Source organism: Zootoca vivipara, chromosome 7 (genome assembly GCF_965207765.1).
Source record: "Zootoca vivipara chromosome 7, rZooViv2.hap1.1, whole genome shotgun sequence".
Lineage (NCBI taxonomy): Eukaryota > Metazoa > Chordata > Lepidosauria > Squamata > Lacertidae > Zootoca > Zootoca vivipara.
In genome coordinates this window covers 90,578,868-90,600,489 of record NC_142590.1, presented here as the reverse complement: position 1 = coordinate 90,600,489, position 21,622 = coordinate 90,578,868, and the positions used below count along the sequence as shown (strand labels likewise).

General features: G+C 46.2%; 2 protein-coding genes across 5 annotated transcripts in view; one reads left to right on the top strand and one right to left on the bottom strand.

Annotated features, from left to right (window-relative positions):
• Positions 1-1,318: 1,318 nt before the first annotated feature.
• On the bottom strand, positions 1,319-19,854 carry GMEB2 (glucocorticoid modulatory element binding protein 2). 4 transcript variants are annotated; one of them, XM_035124216.3, is made up of 10 exons: positions 19,717-19,854; positions 15,236-15,413; positions 12,642-12,748; positions 11,257-11,384; positions 10,900-11,003; positions 10,436-10,593; positions 7,906-7,977; positions 6,875-7,012; positions 5,177-5,299; positions 1,319-3,141 (listed from the first exon to the last, which is right to left on the bottom strand). In XM_035124216.3, the coding sequence occupies exons 2-10, from the start codon at positions 15,364-15,366 to the stop codon at positions 2,495-2,497; spliced, it is 1,608 nt and encodes a 535-aa protein (XP_034980107.2). In that variant the 5' UTR covers positions 15,367-15,413; positions 19,717-19,854; the 3' UTR covers positions 1,319-2,494. The 4 variants fall into 4 exon arrangements, with proteins under 4 accessions (XP_034980107.2, XP_088530887.1, XP_034980109.2 ...); XM_088674761.1 differs by having other exon boundaries at positions 11,257-11,379; XM_035124218.3 differs by having other exon boundaries at positions 12,651-12,748.
• The window catches only part of RTEL1 (regulator of telomere elongation helicase 1), a 112,662-nt gene continuing 110,689 nt past the window's right edge, over positions 19,650-21,622 (top strand). The window contains exon 1 of the mRNA XM_035124213.3: positions 19,650-19,786. The gene's annotated coding sequence lies outside the window, so the exon portion shown is untranslated. The remainder of the gene's footprint in view (positions 19,787-21,622) is intronic.

The following is a 21,622-nucleotide window of genomic DNA, read 5'->3' as shown; positions in this document are numbered from 1 at the left end:
ATATAAACTGACACCCATGTTAAGAGAGAAGAGATACCAAAGATACCAGTCTAGCTTAATTTCAGATTAATTGACTTAAAGCGATTTTATTCAACTCCTGAATTTTAGTTATTCAGTTCCTGAACTTTTTTTTTTGCAGCCAATGCATATAGAGCCACTTTGTGTGTTATGCAGCTATTAATCAAAAGAAACCGAACCATTTCTGCTGGGATGCACCTGCTTTCTTGAGAGAACAATGATTTCAGAAAGCTCTTGGTCTCTACATAAGGAGCAGGTTAACAGATGAGTGATGTTTTCCATCTTAGGTTGACCACAAATACAAAGTCTGCGTATTGCTAGAGCAGTGGGCATCTCTGCAGCTCTCTGAGAACATTTCTTAAGGAAACTGGGGAAAGTTTGATATGGTCACTAGCTCTAAAACACTGTTTTCAGGAGTGGGTTCCAAAGGGGAAGGGACGCAGGTGGGGCTGTGGACTAAACCATGGAGCCTCTTGGACTTGCTGATCAGGTTGGCAATTCGAATCTGCATGATAGGGTGAGCACTCATTGCTCTGTCCCAGCTCCTGCCAACCTAGCAGTTCGAAAGCTTATCAGTGCAAGCAGGTACCGCTGCGGTGGGAAGGTAAACGGCATTTCCGTGCGCTCTGGCTTCCGTCACAGTGTCCCGTTGCACCAGAAGCGGTTTAGTCCTGCTGGCCACATAACCTGGAAAGCTGTCTGTGGACAAACGCCGGCTCCCTCAGCCTGAAAGCGAGATGAGCGCCGCAAGCCCATAGTTGCCTTTGACTGGACTTAACTGTCCAGGGGCCCTTTACCTTTTTACCTTTACCTACTAAAGGGGGAAATTGGTGGTTGTCTCCTACTTCCTGTGGTGTCACACCAACAGCTACCTTACATGGCAAACCTGAATAGCCAGAGTCCAAATGCACATGAAGGATCCAGCTCCTGCAACATCTCCTCTGCAGGGTAAAAATATTATGCCCAACAGCAAGCGATGGAAAACTACCTTTTGAACAATACTGAGTGATCCTTGTTCCTCACAAGTCTGAGATTTCTTTTTAAGACTGCCTAGGCTAGCTAGAGCTTTGAACTGCTTTACTGCTCATCTTTTTTTTTATATTGTTGACTTCATTTACCTGCAATGAAGATTAAAGCCTTGGAATAATCAAACTGGTTTCACACACAACCCCCCCCCCCCCATCTGACTTTATAAACGAAGCAAAAAACGGATAACTTGCTCTCAAGCCCATTTGCAGGAACCGGCGAGGCTCCCTTCCAGATGCAGGTGTAAGACAAAGGCAGCCAATAAACCGCAGGGTATGTTTTCAAAAATATTTAATAGGTTATTCAAGAACTCTGCATTTGCTGCTCTCGACAAAGCCTCAGTGCAAGAACCCATGACCTTGGCGGCAGCAGCATGTCACCCTCACAAGCACTTCTTTGCTGGTTCTTCTTCTTTTAACTGTATTGTTATCAGTCCCTCAAGCCAGTTAGAGCAATCCAAAGCTAGCTCAGGAGCTGAACATTTTTGTTCTCCTTTCCCGCCACACACCCTTTCGGCTAAAATGCCCTTTTCAAGGACAATACAGCAGTCTGAGGTTCTTGTGCACAGGGGATAAGGCTCACTGGCAGCGGCAGGCGGCAGGACGAGTGGACACAGAATCAGCCCTCCGCTGACATGGAAGAAGCTCAGGCATTCAACATTCAGCAGAATGCGCACCTGCCTCATAGCAGGAAGGACTAGAAGGTGTGATGTCCTAATGAAGGTATACAAAGAGGCCCATATACCTCGAAGGTTATGGGCTTTGCTATGCGAATGGGTTTCTTCCGGTCCTGCATGCAAACCCTCCTGCTGAACACCCCAGGTCCCGAGGCTCACTTAACAATTTTATCCCAACCAGCTTGGTAATATGGGCAGATCGGGGCCGTGCCCGCCACTGCGTTTAGGAATGAGCAAATGCAAGCAAGCCTTTGAAACCCTTTCTGGTGCGTTTTGCCCAAGTCCACCTGCCAGAGCCCTGCTCTTCTCAGCTGCTCTCCCCCACACGACAGAGAAGCAGCCACTCACGAGCATGAGGCAACACACAGCCCAGCCTGAACCCAGAAAAGGTCCCTTTGGCTGTGTGCCCTGTAATTTCTGGAGCTCAACGTGGCTGGCGAGCTTTCCTCCTCCTTGTCTCGCCTACCTCAATCTCTCTGCCCACGCTCCTCGTTCCAGCTGGGGGTGGCCAGATATGGTACAGTGCTAACAAGCCGAGGATGGAAAGGCTGTAGCTTTTAATGGTTCCTGTGGAATAGTGATCTCTCTCCCGCCTTTTCAGTGGTGTCCTCCCCTCCACACCTCACTCTAGGATCCCAACCTCACTATCCTCCCATTAGCCGATCTTGCTTCCCTTTCTCTATGCCCAATCCCCCCTTCCCTTCCTCCTCCTCCTCAGAGGGACGGCCGTGTGAGCCCAGAGCACACCTCGGAAGGTGGGTCAAAGTCTCTGCTTCATTTCTGCTCAGGCTCGTCCCCCACTGTGGTTACCTCAATGGTTGTGTGGTCTTCATTTGCTGCGGTGCCCTCAACAAGGCTGGATGGCACAGTCATGATGGTGCTCCCGCTGGGAGACATTTGCGTAACGTTCTGAATGGCCGTGCCCAGTCCTGGCAGGGTGAGCAGCTGGAAGGGGCTCACCACTTTCAACACGGTGCTGCCATCCTGTATGGCCGCTGTGCTCAGGACCGTGAGGTTGGAGGCATCCGGGTGTATTTCAACGGCGTTGGGAAAAGCGGAGCCCGCAGAGGCCAGGACAGTGTATCCGCCCAGCAGGGGAGAAGCCGGGGAGCCAGCAGAGGTAACCTGCGCCGCGGCCTTCCCGAGAGCGGATGCCGGGAGGGCGGAGACCACTTTGCCTATGGGCAGGTTCGCCAGCTGCGTGACCGGCATCCCTGGCGCAAGGGCGATCTGCGCTGACTGAGTCAGGAGCTGGGAGGTGATGGCGGGAGGCCCCGAGGTGGCTCGGGTCAGCCTGGGGCGTTTCAGAGGGGAGGGGATGGAGACTGGCGTCAGGGTCATCAGCACGTTGTTGAGGTGCTGCGATTTGTGCTTCAGCTCCTTTGCTCTCTTCCGGTGCTCATCGCACTGCTGCTCCAGAGCTGGAGGGAGAAAGAAACAGCAGCGGATAAGGAAGGGCGCCCACCGAGTCCAAACAGCTGGGGACGGAGGCTGGCCTCCTCTTCTTAAATGACACGGCCACTGTGGTATGGCATGGCAAGGATTGCTTTAAAAGAAGGTGGCTTTGATGTGGAAAATGTTTTAAGCAGAACATGCCTATGCTGAAATATACCCCACCCCACCCCAATTTACAGCTGCCAGTTCAAGAACTAGAAAGCTGAAGTATTTTCCCTTCAAGCTGGGGTAGAAAAGTATTGTTGAACAAATGTGGTGTCTAAACTAGAGTCACACTTGTCTCAATGCTCTGAGTTTTCTACAGGCTGATCCAAGCAATTTATTAATTAACTGCCGTTGTTTTTCAACACCCCCTCCATTAATATACAGTTGTATTTCGCCGTTCCTCCTCCTTCCTCTTCTCCAGTTTATCCTCATAACAACCATGTGAGGTAGGCCAGGCAGAATGCATGTAACTTCACTGCTGAGTGGGGATTTGAACTTGGAACTCCATGGTCTGAATCCAACATTCTCACCACAACCCAGCTGTACCTTAGCCTTGGGAGAAAGCTCCAATCCAAAGGTAATACTGAAATATACAGGCCACACTTAATGGAAAAGAGAAGGGAAGGTACCCCTGCTGCGGGAAGAAATAGCTGTGTTTCTATTTCTCTCTCTCTATCCTTGCAATCATCATTTTTTTGGAGAGATGGTGTGTGCTTCAGCTCAGGAGACGAAATGGACAAGTCTCTAGGTAAGGTCGAGAGAAGCCCCTGCTTAGTGAGTCAAGCTGAAGTAGAAAAAGGAAAAAGCTGAACTGAAGAATTCCCCTGCAAGAGTCCTCTCTGCAGGCCAAGTACTGGTATGCTAATTGCAACAGGGTACAGCAGTGGAGAGGGACGCGGGTGGCACTGTGGTCTAAACCACAGAGTCTAGGGCTTGCTGATCAGAAGGTCGGCGATTCTAATCCCCGCAATGGGGTGAGCCCCCGTTGCTCAGTCCCTGCTCCTGCCAACCTAGCAGTTTGAAAGCACGTCAAAGTGCAAGTAGATAAATAGGTACTGCTCCGGCGGGAAGATAAACGGCGTTTCCGTGTGCTGCTCTGGTTCGCCAGAAGCGGCTTAGTCATGCTGGCCACATGACCCGGAAAAACTATGCGGACAAACGTCAGCCCCCTCGGCCAGTAAAGCGAGATGAGCGCCGCAACCCCAGAGTCGTCCGTGACTGGACTTAAAGGTCAGGGGTCCCTTTACCTTTCCCTTACAGCAGTGGAGGGGAAATGGAGCCCACTTTTCACCAATGACATCACAGGCACCCGGCAAGCTAGCGACACATGTGCATTTTAGGCAACGCTTAAGGAGGGGCACGTCCGGAGCCTGCACAACAAACCAGTGACAACTGTATGTTTATTGTGCCATCAACTGGTTGTGCAGGAGAGATTCCTAGGTGACCACCAAATCATCCTTGAGGATCATGTTCTGAAGGCCAACTGGCATTCAGGGCTGTGCTTTTATTTTATTTTTTTACCTTGCTGTTCAAAAGGGGCCAAGACGTCAGGACAGGTCACACTAGATTGAGCTGTGAAATACCGCAGTGGGGGACATATGCAGACGAGAAAGTATCACATCCATGCATTTCAGACAAGATGAAAGGGAATGCTTTTCTGCGCAATGGGACTGCCTCTACTACAAGGAAATGGCAATACTCAGTTTATAGCATTTCTCAGGACGTGAGTGCTACATTCCCCTCAGTTCCTACAAGCCATGTGGAGCCTGTGCGTAACCTGAGGAGGACGTGCCTGCTGCTCTTCCCATGTAGAGGGCAGGTGTAGGGAATCAGATGCTGACACAACTTATGGATGCCGACGCTGGCATGTGCAAACCTCCCCATGCCGTGCTGTCTTTTCACTAGTACTACACCCCACGATTCTGGCAACAGAACACTGACTTCAGAAAGTCCTCCTGTGGAGGTTTCATTAGAGTTTATAATGGAACTGCGGCATCTGGGACTAAGGAACTGTACCTGCCAAATCTCGCGTATACTGCTCTCGGGAACGGTCCATTTGGCACTTGTGACTGGCTAAAACTTTCTTCACCAGGTCCAGCATGCCAAAGTTCTGGACTGTATTGTTGAGCAAGACAGCATCTGGGGGGGGGGGAAGCAACAGGTTAAAAAAAATCCTAGCTGATGATACTGGAGAAAAGCACAACAATGTGTCTTTAAAAAAAATAAATCATTATTTTTCTTATTGTAGAGATGAGAGAGGGAAGGAAGAAGTGGATCACAATGCTGGGATTTTGTTTTATCATGATATAAACTCTCATTTCCTCAACCCAATGAAGACTAAGTCAGTATCACTCCATTTGTCTTTAAGTTGCAAGCTCTTTGGGGCAGAGACCTGAATCATTTTCTTCTGCTTATGATGTTCTATAAAGTGTCATACACACTCATTGTTAATTGTGTTTCTCATCCACCCTTCATGTTAAGGTCCCAGAGTGGGCAGAAACATATTAAAACTCAATTAAAACAGCATAAAACAGCAACCCCAACCCACCCATAACTCCCAAATCCCTAATGGCATAGTATAATGCTTTCCAATGATGCTTATGTTATTTAAAGTATTCCCTCCAGTATCAGCAATGAATGTTTAATAAAATAAAAGTAGGTATGATTTTTATGATGCACCTCCATCTGCTGATATATACAGCTGTTTGTACTCTGTCCCCAAACCATGCAAATTCTGAACTTTACACGCAGAATAAGTTGCACTAACTGCATTGATACATCATCACTATCATGATAAATTATGCATCCCAGAATCAGGTTACGAAGGAATTTGGAATAGTTATGTTTATTGACCAAGGAGGCAGGTAAGTGCATCAAAGGGCGTGGGCAGGTGGGAAAGTAATAGCCATTACTGTACAGTGGTACCTTGGTTTGCAACTGCTTTGGATTACAACCATTTTTGATTACAACCACATCAAACCCAGAAGTGCGTGTTCCTTTTTTTGGATTACAACCCATTTTTTTGGGAGGCCCCATTGGCGAAAGCACGCCTTGGGTTACAACCTGTTTTGGTTTACAACTGGACCTCCGGAACGGATTATGGTTGTAAACCAAGGTACAGTGGTGCCTCGACTTATGAAGGCGATCCATTCCGTGGCGCTCTTCATAAGTTGAAACCTTTGTAAGTTGAGGCATTCGGAAGTCGAGGTACCACTGTACCACTGTATAGAAAAAAGAACAAGACACAGGGCAGGTCACTGAAGCTCCATATCCCACCTACCTGAAGCCATATGCAAGATGCCCCTGATATTGCAATGCATAGAAGATATCGTTCTTTGGAACCATGAGAACTAGTAAATTTATCGTTAAGTGAAAGCTGAGAAAAATCAGCATGTCAAATCCTGCACCACTCACCAGCTACAGAAGCAGGTAGCACACAAACCCTTAAACGCTTTGAGTACAATCTTCTTTCATCAACTTCCTAATACCTGTATTGTTAAGTCAAAAAGTGCATAGCAAATGCTAAAATAAAATAAAAAACCTCAAAGCCTAAAATGCTGGTCACAAACCAGGCTTCCCAATACTGCCAGCACTACCTTTTAACACCCTGCACTCCTTAGATGTGCTAGCAATGCAAGTGATCTATAACAAGGAGACTTAAAAAGAGGGTGCCATTTATTTGCAAGGAAGGGCACTGTGCCAGCCAGTTCGTACCGCTGAGTTGCAAAGGGGGATCCTGAATCCTCTGCTGCAGGCCCTTCATGGTCTCCATGAGCTCCGCATGGAACTCTTGAATCACCTCTTCCAAAAGACCGGCTTCCTTTAAACCTCGCCAAAATGTAAATGTATCATCTGGAAGAAAGTGAGAGAATCTTGAAAAACCTGCAAGGAGGCAGGGGGAACGAAGCTGACCGACTGTTTGATAGACTCACCCCAGGAACATAACATTTGCCAAAGAGCAGCCTTGCAGTGATACCACACAAGCAAGAAGTCACATAGTAAAACAGTTCCTGGAGTCTACCACTTCAGATTAAAGGAGGGGTGTCATGTTTCAATTCCTCTCCCCATTAGAAAACTTGCATGCCAAACAGAACTCGCCTTTCTGAATTCTGCAGGTGTTGAGTTATTTTACATGCAGGGAAGTTTTAAATTATCCAACTGCTCAACGGTGGTCTGAAGTGGTAGACCCCAGGAACAGTTTTTACAGCAGAATCTGCTATAAGAACAAGCTGCCATTAATGCAGGACAGGTAATGTGGTAACTCTGACTGAGCCAACGTCGGACGGTTTAAGAATACGCAAGTTCCCAAGCTATGCAGCCTCCTTCCTCAGCAAAAGTTGGACCAGTAAAACAAGTTATTCCTAAGTATGTTACTACCAGCATGCCAAAGGCAAGACACAGCTACGCAAATAGATTAATGGAATCACAGACAAAGCTTCAGAAGCTGGCTTACACTGAATCAGACCACTGCTCCAGTCTAGAGTTTCAGACAGGGGTCTTTTCCAACCCTATCTGAAGATGCCAGGGATAGAATCTGGGGCCTTTTGTGCGCGAGGTGTGTGCTCTGCCACTGAGGCATGGCCTTATGCATAGAGATGGCAGTGCCACACAGCTTACAACCTACATGCAAATTCCTTCGCACAAGCCTTTCAGATTTAGGCAGCCAATACGGAACAGAAGTGGTGGCACAGACGATGTAGTGGGCTGAGGCCAGGCCACAGGAATGCTCTGCATGTGAAAATCACCTCCAATAGCAGTGGTCCAGTCCGTGGAGTCTTCACACGTTTCTATGGTGATCGTGGCAGGAGACCCATTTACTGTGATTGAAACAAAATCAACATTCAGAAATCATCAACAAAACCGCTTTTTTGTTGGCATGCTGGCGAAACAAGTCAAGATGTGCCCTTCCAAGATATATCCATTCTTCTATTGCTTTATCTTGGTTGTAGTTGCTTTAAGCTTTTCTACAATTTCGGTACAATTGCCAGACAAAACCAAAGAGACGTCTCCCCTGCATTTCTAAACCTAGCACAAATTTCAAACAAACTTCTAAAGATCTTAGCATTCTGTTTGTAGGGGCTGGATTTTTTATTATTGCTATTGTTATTTATTAATTCATACACCATCTAATGCCAAATAGGCTTGGAAGTGGTTTATTTGATAAACCATCCCAGAATCACAAACCATGACGAGATTCCGTTTCTTCTTCATAACAACCCCAAGCTAGGGCACCATGACTAGCATCAGATCAGTCAGCCAGTTTCAAGGCTGGGTACCATGGAGTTGGGTCCCAAAATTGGTGTTTTTGTTGTTCAATACAGAGCTTGGTTGATCCCCTACTTGGAATCAGAAATGAACTATCAACATAGGGAGACACCCCTTGGAACTTCACCGAGTGTCTGGTGGCTGTTTATACTTACTTCTATGAAAGTATTAAAATTAAACACACATACATGCATACACATGCAAATTCACATAACTGCTTGTACTACTCTATTACAATTAGTTCACCAAGGTCTTGGGCAAAAATCTTTCCCAGCACTCATGCCAGGGATGGAAACTTGGACCTCACGTATTCAAAGCACATGTTCTACTGGCCCCACTGGTGTATGAAAATAAGAAATTGCCTTAGACCAGGTCAGACCATTGGTTCATTTAGCCTAGAACTGGTTACTTCAGCTGGCATACCTCCTTGATTGGAGTGGTTGGTGAATTGAACCCACATGCAAAGCATGTATACTGCCAGCTTCCAAGCGAGTACCAACCTGCCCCTAGGAAGACTGGCTACCAATGGCAAGGTTTTTCTGGCTTTCCCCATACTCACTTGGCTGAGTTGAAAGCCAGTGTGATGTAGTGGGTAGCATGCAACACTCGGACAAAGGAGACCTGGGTTCAACAGCTTGCTCCGCAGGGAGGCTTAATAAGTGGTCTTGGGAAAGTATTGTCTCTCAGCCTAACAAAACTGTAGAGTGCTCAAAGAGGGATATACTCTTTGGGAGATAGGATAGGACACAAACACAGGAATGCTTTGATGGTGTTTCCTGCTTGGCAGGGGGTTGGACTGGATGGCCCTTGTGGTCTCTTCCAACTCTATGATTCTATTCTATGATTCTATGATATTTATCAGTAACGATCACAGCTGTCTGCTCTGCAGGCAGCCTTCTGCAAGACACCTGTCCTCTTACGAATGATATCCCAGAAGCTGAAAAGCATGAGTTGATCAACAGGGACGAATGCGTTGGTGACTGTATCGATGACCACAGAAATATTTGAGTCTCTTCCAGTTCTAGTAGAAGCTTGCAGCCAAGAAACAGCCGGTTAATTCAAATCACCACAGGGAAATTAAGCCTCACCACCCACCCTCTACTGGGCTGTTATTGCCCCCCCCCACACACACACGGCAAGGCTGGTAAGATCGCAACAGTGCAACGGTGACAAAAGGAGACACAACAAGGATATTCCTCTTCTGTATCATTCTAACAAAGGTACAGCGAGCCTTATCCCTTATCCCTACCTGCCCGCGGACTGTCTCACCACAGTGGTGCATGCTCTAGTTATCTCTTGCTTGGACTACTGCAATGCGCTCTACGTGAGGCTACCTTTGAAGGTGACCCGGAAACTACAACTAACCCAGAATGCGGCAGCTAGACTGGTGACTGGGAGCGGCTGCCGAGACCACATAACACCGGTCCTGAAAGACCTACATTGGCTCCCAGTACATTTCCAAGCACAATTCAAAGTGTTGGTGTCGACCTTTAAAGCCCTAAACGGCCTCGGTCCAGTATACCCGAAGGAGCGTCTCCACCCCCATCGTTCTGCCCAGACACTGAGGTCCAGCGGCGAGGGTCTTCTGGCGGTTCCCTCGCTACGAGAAGCCAAGTTACAGGGAACCAGGCAGAGGGCCTTCTCGGTAGTGGCACCCACCCTGTGGAATGCCCTCCCACCAGAGGTCAAAGAGAACAACAATTACCAGACCTTTAGAAGGCATCTCAAGGCAGCCCTGTTTAGGGAAGCTTTTAATGTTTGATTTCTGTATTTTAATGTTTTGTTGGAAGCCGCCCAGAGTGGCTGGGGGAACCCGGCCAGATGGGCGGGGTATAAATAAATAAATAAATATTATTATTATTATTATTATTATTATTATTATTATTATTATTATTATTATTATTATTATCAATCGGTGGTCCTCCAGATGCTCCCAGACAACCCCCATCAGCTCCAGCCAGCATAACCAGAGGTAGAATTCGTGGCCTAGTGGAATGCAGTTCACATTACCATCTGCAGAGGCCGGCGTGAGAGGTATGTATTCTGTTGACGTCTGGCTTGTTAGGGGCACTCTGGCTCCGGTCAGGTCGATTTTAGTGCTTCGGCAGGTATTGGAACAAACTTTCGTATGCTCGTAAAAATCCAGCTTCCCTGAATCCATTATCTTCCTAAAACACACAAAACCAACATGAACGTCCACCTCAGTTTTATTATTATTATTTAAAACACTCTGAAAACTCCCAACAGTTGCATGTTCGTGCTTCAGCTAGCAGCACCGAAATTCATTTCAATGAAGCCGACCTAGGAGATACTCCCAAATGGACACATCATTTAGATACCAGATGGCATAGGTTAGGGCCTTGTGAATTCTGCCTCCCTAAGGCAAGAGGTGGGACACACACACGCCCCAAAGATATGTTTCAGTTCTGCGTCTGCAGGCAGGCACACAAAGGCACTCTCACACACAGGCTAACCTTAGCATGATCCCATTCATCCGGATTGCCCTCTTCCAGTCCTTCAAGGTGGACTTGCCAGCCAAATGGACAAATTCCTTGGGACTTATCAAATGGTTGTCATACTGGAGGGAAGAGAGACATGTTGTGGTATAGGTTAATTATTCTAAAGGTATTTTGCTGTAATTCCTTTTATAAACCTTTGCATGCCACATAGTCACGTTCAATCTTTTCCTTCTCCCAATTTCTCTTCCCTTCCATCTCATTTTTTAAAAATTTTAGATGATGAGACCGCGGGGCTGGGATCTGTGTGCTTTTACAATACGTAAGATTAGAGAATGGAGATGTTACACATTACAGGATATAAAGCCATCTCACCTGGACACATTTCACGTTGATACCGGGGCAAACAAACTTCCTCCATATTAGGTTGGCTTTGCTATCTCCGCAGGTGATGGGATAAACAATCTCGGCTTCTACACAATCATCACCTTCAGCCATCTTCACTTCAGGGAGAGGGATCGGGAAAGATAAATTTTTTGAAAAGGTTACAACCATGGATTGCTGGTTGGCAAATCAAGTTTGGAATACAGTTGAAAGGAAAACTGAAAACAGGATGAAAAAGTATTTATTACTGAGCACCAGCCTGATTAACTGCTTCCGTAAATGAGATACATTACAATTATCAAGTTATTGACATAGAATTTTTGGGTACAACCAATGAACGTGGAGATACTGTTCTATGTCCTGAGCAGCTAACAATCTAAATTTCACCAAATGGGTGAAACACCAAAGTGAAAGTGGTAATTGTAAAGACATAGATACCGGAATTAAAAACACACAAACTGCTTTTTACCTAATAGGCCTCTCTATTTTTGGCATTTTACCTGTCCTGCAACAAGTGGTAACTCGGAATGAGCCAACTTCGATTGGTTTAAGAAGACGCAAGTTCTCAAGCCAGAGAGATATGGGGCACAAACCTCTGAGGTGGCAAGGGGGTCAAAGGGTGGCATTTATCCACTGCACACCATCAGCACAGGGATTTCCACTTGCATGATGGGAAATCATCGCCATCGCTGCCATCGTGGCCTCCCCAAAACTTATCAAGGGTTGGGGGAAGCCCTACGGTTTAGGGGTTTGCGTGGGGGCACCTGGGAGAAAGTTGGACCATTCTGCACTTTTTCAGAATAAAGGAGTAGTGAGGGGAAACAGGCAGTGAGGTGTAACAATATGGGAGGAAGAAGAGAGCCGTGGGATAGGAAGGAAAACTAATGGTGAATATCTTGAGTCGGGGTTAATGGTCTTCAGCACATGGGCACAACACTGGCTCCTTAATTTCCCCCCTGAATGCATACCTACAAAATAGGCAAATGATGACAGAAAGTGCCCAGGAACACAGTTACTGCCTCCATCAAGGCTGGGGAGATCCCTCCAGATGTTGTTAGGCTACAGCTCCCATCATCCCTGAATATGCTGGCTGGAGCTGATGGGATCTGGAGTCCAGCATCTGGAGAGGCACAGGCTCTCTATCCTGTTCTTGACCTATGTGACTTTCCCATACATTAGAGGTCTTCTATTTAGGAACACTGAAACCTATTGTCCTTCGGGAAAGGGCAGATCCCCAGCAGTTTCCCCAACCTCAGAATGCTCATTCCAGGATCTGGAAACCCCTCAGCCTAAGTGCTCTTGAGCCTTTCCCCTGGCAATGCTACCTGCTAATGCAAGTGACTGTGATACAAAAGAGGCAAACTTCTGTTACTCACCCCACTTACCTAACAGGGCTTCTTTCAAATGTGCAGAAGCTGTAAAAGCAGCAGCAGCTGCAGCGGCTGCATTTTCCGTCTCCAGGGTGTCTTCATTTAGGTCATTGCTAGCAAGAAATAAAGACACAAACAGTTAAAAAGAAACAGGGAAGCTGCCCACGCTATGATAAGGCTTGCTCTGGAGAATAACTCCAGAGCAATTCCAGCTATAATGCAAAAATGCAGCTCTTCCCTTTAGGTAGGAAGTTGTTTACCCCTGGAAAAACAAAGTTGTACACAGTGCAGCAATTTCAAGATTGCAACCCGCTGATTCATATGGTTAAAACAAAATATTAAGCACAAAGGAAAAGCAGTTGTAAGGAATTAAAGCACTGCTGCTAAGCTTAGAAATGCAGAACTGGAAGTAGCTTCTGAAGCCTGGGGACCTGATCTTTAGTTATTTAACAACAATTTCATAGTTTTCACCTTTTTTAAAGATGTGTGTTCTGTTTCTTCTAAACATCCTAGAATCTAGAGGCACCTTGGTAGTTTATAGCAATTCAGGCAGAGGAATGGATCTTAATTCCTTTGGCATGTCTCAAACTCTCCACATGACACCCAATAATATCTGTACCCCAAATGAGTCCCAGCTTACTTTCCCATTTTTTATGTGTATGGGGGGGTGAGGTGGGGTGGATACTGACTTGCACTGGGACTGAAACTTTCCTATATTAAAACAAACACAAACAAAAAAACCACCTTCCAAACTCCAGAATAAAACAATGAATATTAACTTGTGCAAATGAGTACACAGCCTCTTTTTTTTAAAGTATAAGCTGTAAAGTCCCCTTGGTTTTATACTGTACAGATGCCCAGGAAGTTATCAGCCTCGAATTTCTATCTCTCTTGGTAGTGGTGAAGTAGGAAGGAGTGAAGAAATGTAAATTGGAGATCAAATAGCATGCAGTTGGATGGATCTATTTTTCCCATCTGCATCACAGCGTTGTTTTGTTCTCTTTTTTTTCTTCTAAAACAACAAAACATTCATTTTTTCTAGCATAGGCAGTGCTGCTCTGTTCTTCCAAGGAGATGGCAATTACTCAGGCAGATCCACCTAATCCTACCATCAAAAAGCCGTTTGCACGGCTGGTTTCCATGACAAAACTCGTGGGTGGAAGCACTGCTCAGATTTTTTGCATGGAAGTCATGCTCCAAAAGTTTTTTTCCCCCAGGAGGTTTCATCAAGCAGGCAGGAAGATGATAGAAACAAGCACCACGGAAGCAGCAGGCTTGCTTCCGTTCCTGAAATTACTTTTACTGATCACTGGAAAGGTTTCTTTCCCAAGCAAAGGACAACATAGAAGGAATTGCAGTAAGAACTACAGGTTAAATGGTATGTAGCCTAGTAAACTACTGTGGCTTCAGAGCCCTCCTCAAACAGAGAAAGGAAAAATGGTGTACATTAGTCCCTGTGACTGGCAGGCAGGATGAAGCCTCTGGATTAACCAACCCTGATAGAAGGACTAGTAGCCTGACCAACAGAGCAAATCCTTCTATTTGTTTCACTTCCACTACCAAGGGGTGTGGGGTTGGAGAACACAAACCCTCCACTCCTGGATTTGGGTATGGCTGTCATCAGCCTTAACTTGACATATATTGCTGACCTCAGAGTGTTCCTTCCCATTTCACAATGGTGAATTCAACACGCTAGAAACGGCCAGGGTTGACCTTCTGTTCAATTTCTTTCTGTTTACAAACATTAGATGCACATGCCTGCTAAAGCCTTCTAAAGCAAGGGTGGGGAACTTCCAGTCCATGGAGGAGGCCACTTCAGCCAAGTCACACCCACTGCCCTTTGACCTCAGGTGTGGGGCAGGTAAAGACCTGGCTCAGCAGAAAGAGTGCTTTTGGGCACCGTCCAAAGCAGTGTCTGCACCATCAGCAGTGTCTGCAAACCCCCTTGCAAAGTGCTCTGCAATACTCATTCAGGCACCTAAGAGCATGAGACTCCGAATCTCAAGAGTTGTGGGTTCAAGCCCCACATTGGATGGAAGATTCCTGCATTGCAGGAGGTTGGACTAGATGGTCCTTGTGGTCCCTTCCAACTCTACAGCTCTATGCTTCTAAGTCACTGTGACATCGGGTAATCACAGGTTGGAAGCGGAGGGAGTGAAGAAAACTGTCCAGCACTCTAGCCAGATTAAGTGCCACACCCCCATGCTAGAGGTTTCATGAAGGGGTTCTCCTTCTTCCCTTTAATAACAAAACTCAATTCACTGTGATATGTACAGCATGCAGAGATCTGTCTGCCCCCCCCCCCAATTTTAGGTTGCTGGCTGATTTTTGTGGATGAACTATATTTGTTTCGTTTTAATGGATTTTTATTGCATGTTGTTGTCCCTGTAAATTGCTTTTGGACTCATTTTTATGAAGCTGTACATAAACTGAACAAATCTTATCCAACAGAGGCTGCTTTGGGTTTCCTTTAAATGCAGTTATATGTTCTGAACTGTGTTTCCCCCATCCAAACTGAAGTGAAATGAACAGGGTGTGTGCAGCAGCTTAAAACGCTAATGTTAGCCACCCCAGAGGGTAAATAATTACCGTTTGCTTACCTGTGCTGGGAGAGATTGGTGGTAACTAGCACAGTTTTCACTTCTTCCATGCCACTGCTGTCAGCCATGTTGTCTGGAGTTGTTACCACAACCACCTCCTCCATGTGAACACTCACATCTGGGGTTGCCATCCGCAGGAAGGCCCGTGGGAAAAGCCCCTCCTGGAATCTTCACTCTGCTGTTATAGAACCAAAGAGTGAAGAGGTTATCACTCTGCCAATCTGGCCGGCAGAATTTGGTTTTCTATATCTGAATGTAAAAGGAATCAGGTCCGTATAGTTAAAGCTATGGTCCGTATAGTTAAAGGTCCGTATAGTTAAAACTATGGTTTTCCCAGTAGTGATGTATGGAAGTGAGAGCTGGACCATAAAGAAGGCTGATCGCCGAAGAATTGATGCTTTTGAATTATGGTGCTGGAGGAGACTCTTGAGAGTCCCATGGACTGCAAGAAGATCAAACCTATCCATTCTGAAGGAAATCAGCCCTGAGTGCTCACTGGAAGGACAGATCGTGAAGCTGAGGCTCCAAGACTTTGGCCACCTCATGAGAAGAGAAGACTCCCTGGAAAGACCCTGATGTTGGGAAAGATGGAGGGCACTAGGAGAAGGGGACGACAGAGGACGAGATGTTTGGACAGTGTTCTCGAAGCTACCAACATGAGTTTGACCAAACTGTGGGAGGCAGTGGAAGACAGGAGTGCCTGGCGTGCTCTGGTCCATGGGGTCACGAAGAGTCGGACACGACTAAACACCAAAAGGAATCAGAAGTACACACACACACACACAAACAAGATCCAGTGCAATTTCAGAAGGACAGGCTGCTTAAGAGGACGATGGCCCAACAAAACAAGCACATAGCGGCTCTTTCTGTGAAAGCCCACATCTTAGATGAGTTAAATGCCAGAGAACTGGATCCCAAACAGATGGCTGCTTGTGCATGTGATAGAGGAGCCAAAAAACTTCTCTAAAAAGACACAGTGAAATTCTGAAGGGTCTAAAACTCCATTCCCTGGAGTAGATATTAACATACACCAGGCAACGCACGAAAAAGCTCTGCTGGACAGCTCCTGCAATGGAGGCAGAGAAGCAAGGTACACTGGTTGTCGGACGAGTTAAGACATTTAAGCTGAATACTGTACATGAAACTATCCTATACCAAGTCAGAGCCTCGGTCTACATAGTTCAGTACTGCCTACTTTGGCTGTGACTCTCCAAAGCCCTTTTAATCCTTTAATGCAGGAATGGAGAACCAGTGGCCCTCCAGATGTTGGTAGACTGTAACTTCTGTCATCCCTGACCATTGGCTATACACACAGACACCATGCCTCCTGCTACTAACCAGCATCCAGTTTCAGGAGCTTACACAATCCTGGATTTTTCACAGACCATGCACATCCCCATATAGTTTTGGCAAGCACTTTTAGAAAATTAATTTGATTCAGCGTTTGTCATTTACTCTGCTCTACAATATTTTAATGACTTTATTATACAGTGCATGACTTTATTTTTTAAATGAGACAGCATTTTAGAAATCCTCTCACAATAAACCACTATATAGCCATGTATCTGACAATGTTTGTGTCCCCATGAGAGATTTATATGCAAGGCTGAAATAAAGTAAAACGAGTAAACTGTAAGTGGCTAATGAACAAAGTTTAAAATTGGCAATGTGTTCCCAAGTCATGAGGTTCCTGCCCCCTGTAAAAGGAGGATGTTTTCTTTTAAAAAATAATTTTTATTAAAGATTTTCTTAACTTAAAAGCCAGAATCGCAGCACTGTAGCACTGAGCCAAGAGGGGGTGCATTTGAAGATGGGAAAGAGGCTGTATACAACTTTTAGATAATCTGGAGACTCACCATATCATGCTATGAGGCTGTAAGCAGAGGAATGAAAAAACAGGAAGGAAAAAACACTTCCAGCAGCACTTGCAATCTACATTGAGCAAGATTTGACATTTCACAAGCAAGGAACTGAGTAAGCAGATTTAAAAGGGGGGGGATATCTGAGCATTCTTTTTAAATGAAGATTTAAGAGTGACCTCCAGTGCTCAGCCTGGGATCCTGGGCAAACTAAAGAGAGAAGTACAAGTATGCAGCAAATGGTACCCATTCAAGGGTTTGTGTCTGCAAGGTCTGTGAAACCCAAAACCAGTCATTCCTGCACGGCTTGGTTGCAGTCATGTTTGCTGCTTTGCCCACCCTGTCTCCTGGCAAAGACCCTAATTTAGTCTGAAAGGGAGACAGGTCTCCAGATATGTGCAGCGGAACTGCAACTGGCAAAAGGCAGACTGGAAGCATCTGTGAAACAGGTTACTACACACTCACTCTTTCAATAAAGAAAGTATGCTTTCGGTACCCAATAAGAAGAAACTGGAAAAACCACATGCTGTGAGATGAACTCGGGGATAATGCAAAAATACAACTGGTTTGGTCCACCATCGTACAGCACTTTAGCAATCTGACATAGAAGGAAGTTTAAAAAGCTGCAGTCATCTCATTTTTTCCCCTGCCTGCCACTAAGTTCTATCTACAGTATTACATAATAACCTGAAATGGTTTATCCCCTTACAGTGGTTTATATGCAGACATTGAGATTCACAAAATACAGTAGGTGCAAAATTGCTGTTAATTAAGCAGAGGCTCTTTCTGCTGCAAATATTGCATGCATTAACTACCAAACAAAACTGACTTGCCTGTACTTTCTGAGCTTTGTGAATGATGTTTCTGCTGTTGGTTTTTATTTTATGCTACTGCCTTATTGTATTTTGGCTATTCTAACAATCTGAGATTGTTTTAAACCCTGCCCGTATGAAGTAATTTATTTTATTAACCCCCTTCCTTTATGTTCTCCCATGTCAAATTGTAAACTGCCCCAGCAACCTCCTTTTTTTGGAAAGCACAATGCGCATCAGTTGGCGCTATACAAAGAATAACATTGATGTGGCCTTCATTTTTGATTTTTTTAAATAATAAAAACCCTGCTTCACAATTATTTGCAATTTTTAAATCTCATTTTGTTGCTTCCCCTCTTTCAAAACTGCAGGTTGCAAGGCCCTTTAGGGGAGAGAACTGTACTCTTGCGCTTTGCAAAAAGGAAGAAGCACTTGTAGTACTAATGTATGTACTGTATCATGAGTCTCATGACCAGAGGAGGAATGACCACTGGGAGGAACAGAGGGGAGAACCACCACACCTGCACCTGCCCAACTGTTCTGCCTTCTTCTGCCCTACCTGCAACAAAACATGTCTCTCCTGTATGGGTCTCTACAGCCACAGTAGGCGCTATAAAACTCTCCATGGTTGGACTCCATATCAGAAAGCGCACTCTTCCACTTATCTCCTGACTAGAGATGGGAAGGCCGCGGGGGGGGGGGGGGGACTGGGAAAATTGGGGGAAAACCAGGTTTTTCCCCTAATTTCCCTGGCTTTTTTCCCTTTCCCTAACGTTTTATTAAAATGTTGCAAATGAACAGGCTGAAGGCAATTCTTTAGTGTATTACAAAACAATTTACATATAACATAAACAGGACAAAAAAACCCATATAAACAGAGACAATAAAAATGTATCATTAAATTCCAATTCACCTCATTGTACTTTTTACACCTTAATCTATACACACTTCATTGTTATTATTATTATTTTCTGTTACGTATCAAAAGAAATTTTACTTTTATAATTTCCTTATACTTCAAGATTAAATCTGTCAGCAGATTTGCATTACCATAATACTTTCTAAGGTATTCTTTAAATATTATCCAATCTTTCCCTGGTCCCCCCCCCTCCGGCCTTCCCATCTCTACTCCTGACACAGATGAGTGCTATCACTGTTGCAAACAAACCACGTGAAGAGGGCCAAGAAGCGGCATACAAATTCTGTTAAAAAAAATCGCCATCGAGAAAAAGCTCGGTATAAGTTTTCTGGGTTTTTTTGTTTTGTTTTAAAGAAAAGGTTAAACAAAAACAAGACTTATATGTACAGTATTTGGAACCGGGCTCGAGGCGAGTAAGCAAAAAAGAGGCGAGCCTCCGTGCACCACGCGTGCATGCCACGGTGCACGCGCGCATATGCAACAGCGCACGCGCGCACGAGCCTCCCTCGAGCCTGCCCCTGGAGTGAGGAGAAGCGCGAGGTCCTCCTCCTCCTCCGCTTTCCGCGGAAGGCTCCGCGACGCAGGGGAAAAGCCATCCAGCCCTTTAAAGCTGGCTCGCGACGCCGACTGCAGGCACGCGCACGGGACCGCATCTCCCCCCTCTGTCTCTGCGCAGTGCGTGAGGGGGGGGAGGCGCGCCGCAGAACGCGAGGAGGAGGGCGCGCGCGCGCCTGGCGCCACTGGCAGCGCGAGGGAAATGCGGGGCGGGGGGGAGGGGAGGGTGACGGCCGAGCGTTCCTGCCGCCGCCGCCGTCACGTCCTGACGCTCCGCAGGGACCCGCCGGCTGACGGACCGGACGGAGGCGGGAAGGCGGGGAGGGGCTGCCTTACCTCAGCCGCTTGCCGTCCGACGCCCGGCCTCGGGTTCCGTCCGAGCGGGTGGGCAGAGGAGTAGAAGAAGGTGGGTTTTGTTTGTTTTTCCCCGCGGGGCGGGCGGGGGGGGGGATTGTCTGAAGGGAAATGGCTGCCTTGGCTTGTCTATATATATCTCTGAGGGAAGCTTGGGCTGCGGCGCGCGCGCAGGGCGCCTCGGGTCCCTTCTGCGCAGGCGCAGGCCTCCTCTCCCCCTCCCCCCTCCGTCCAGCTACCTAGCCGAGACTTATTTGACACGGTAAGGGCGGGGCGGGTATGGGAGGCTGCTGCTCTCAACTACTTTTCGGGCTCGCCCGAGTGAAATAAGTCCCGCCGGGAGCGCAACGCGCCTGCGCGAGGTGGAACGCGGGGAGGGGGAGAGCTGGCTTCGCGCGCGTTGACGAGAGAGAGAGAGAGAGAGAGAGAGCCCGAGAGCACGCTTGTGTTTCGGGAGCGCGCCCTGTGAATACTCGGGGCGGCGTGCTTTTATTTATTTATTTATTTAGGCGGGTTTCTGCGCTGCCCAATGAACAGCGTCCTCCGCCTCTGGGCATTCACGATTCTAAAGCAAATTCGATACGCAAGTGCATGTTTTGTAAATAACGTCAAGCACGGCTTCCGTAGGGTGCGCGTTGCAAAAATTTATATATGGAAAAAAGCTAGTAAGGAATTGGTTTATTTAATTAGGGTATTTACACATTATGCTCCCCCCCCATGTTATTACAGGGTCAGGCCGTCAATTCCCGCCTTCCCTCCTTCTCAAAGGTTTAGGGTAGGTAGCAAAGGGGGGGGGGGAATCCACGTGAAGCAAAACAAATGCTCGATGAAAATGTGGGCAATAAGAAAAATTAAAACCTGCACGTCTTGTGTAACTTAAACACCAAGCCAAACAGGACAGTGTTAAAAGCACTTCCTGCAAAACAATACTTTAAAGCATACCAGATTTATTGGGGGGTTATTTTGCTTTTCAGAAAAAACAAACAAATGCAGTCAGGACATCTCACAGTTTTTATATTCTCTCTCTCTCTCTCTCTCTCTCTCTCTCTCACACACACACACACACACCTTCAAATGAAATCAAGATGTAGTGTTCCATGGGCCAGAAGCTCTGCATTGCTTAATCCAGATATGGTCAAGCATGTTACAAAGTAATCATGGCATTGCTGCTTTTGTGGATGATTTCAAAGCCTTAACACTTCAGACAAGGCTTTAAATCTTGGTGTTGCAGCAGGTAATAATGATAATCTTGGCGGGTGATGAATCACCCATGTATTTCAGTCCTCTTCTTGAGAAAAAAATATCCTCTCCTGCTGTCCTGTTATTGCCAAGCGCAAGGGTTCTGAAACAGCTGTGTGTTTTCTGCTCCAAATTGTTAAAAAACACAAGAACAAGAAACGAAAGTTAATCCGTTATGATTAGAATTTCACAGGAATTGTGAAGGCCTATGTGAAGATTCCAGAGGCTGAAGCCATGTTTACAAGAATCTGTGGCAATTGTATGATTGCAAAGGAAGTTTCCTATCATAGGGTGTCAGTAGCGGAAACAAACTGAACAGCTTCAGCTCAGGTGCCATGCAACCTAGTTGAAAAAGTCTCTTTGCAATGGAGCAATGGATTCAAACTACAAGAAAGAAGATTCCACCTAAACATTAGGAAGAACTTCCTGACAGTAAGAGCTGTTCGGCAGTGGAATTTGCTACCAAGGAGTGTGGTGGAGTCTCCTTCTTTGGAGGTCTTTAAGCAGAGGCTTGACAGGCATATGTCAAGAATGCTTTGATGGTGTTTCCTGCTTGGCAGGGGGTTGGACTGGATGGCTCTTGTGGTCTCTTCCAACTCTATGATTCTATGATTCTTACAAATTTTGCCTTTTCTGATTGTGAATATGT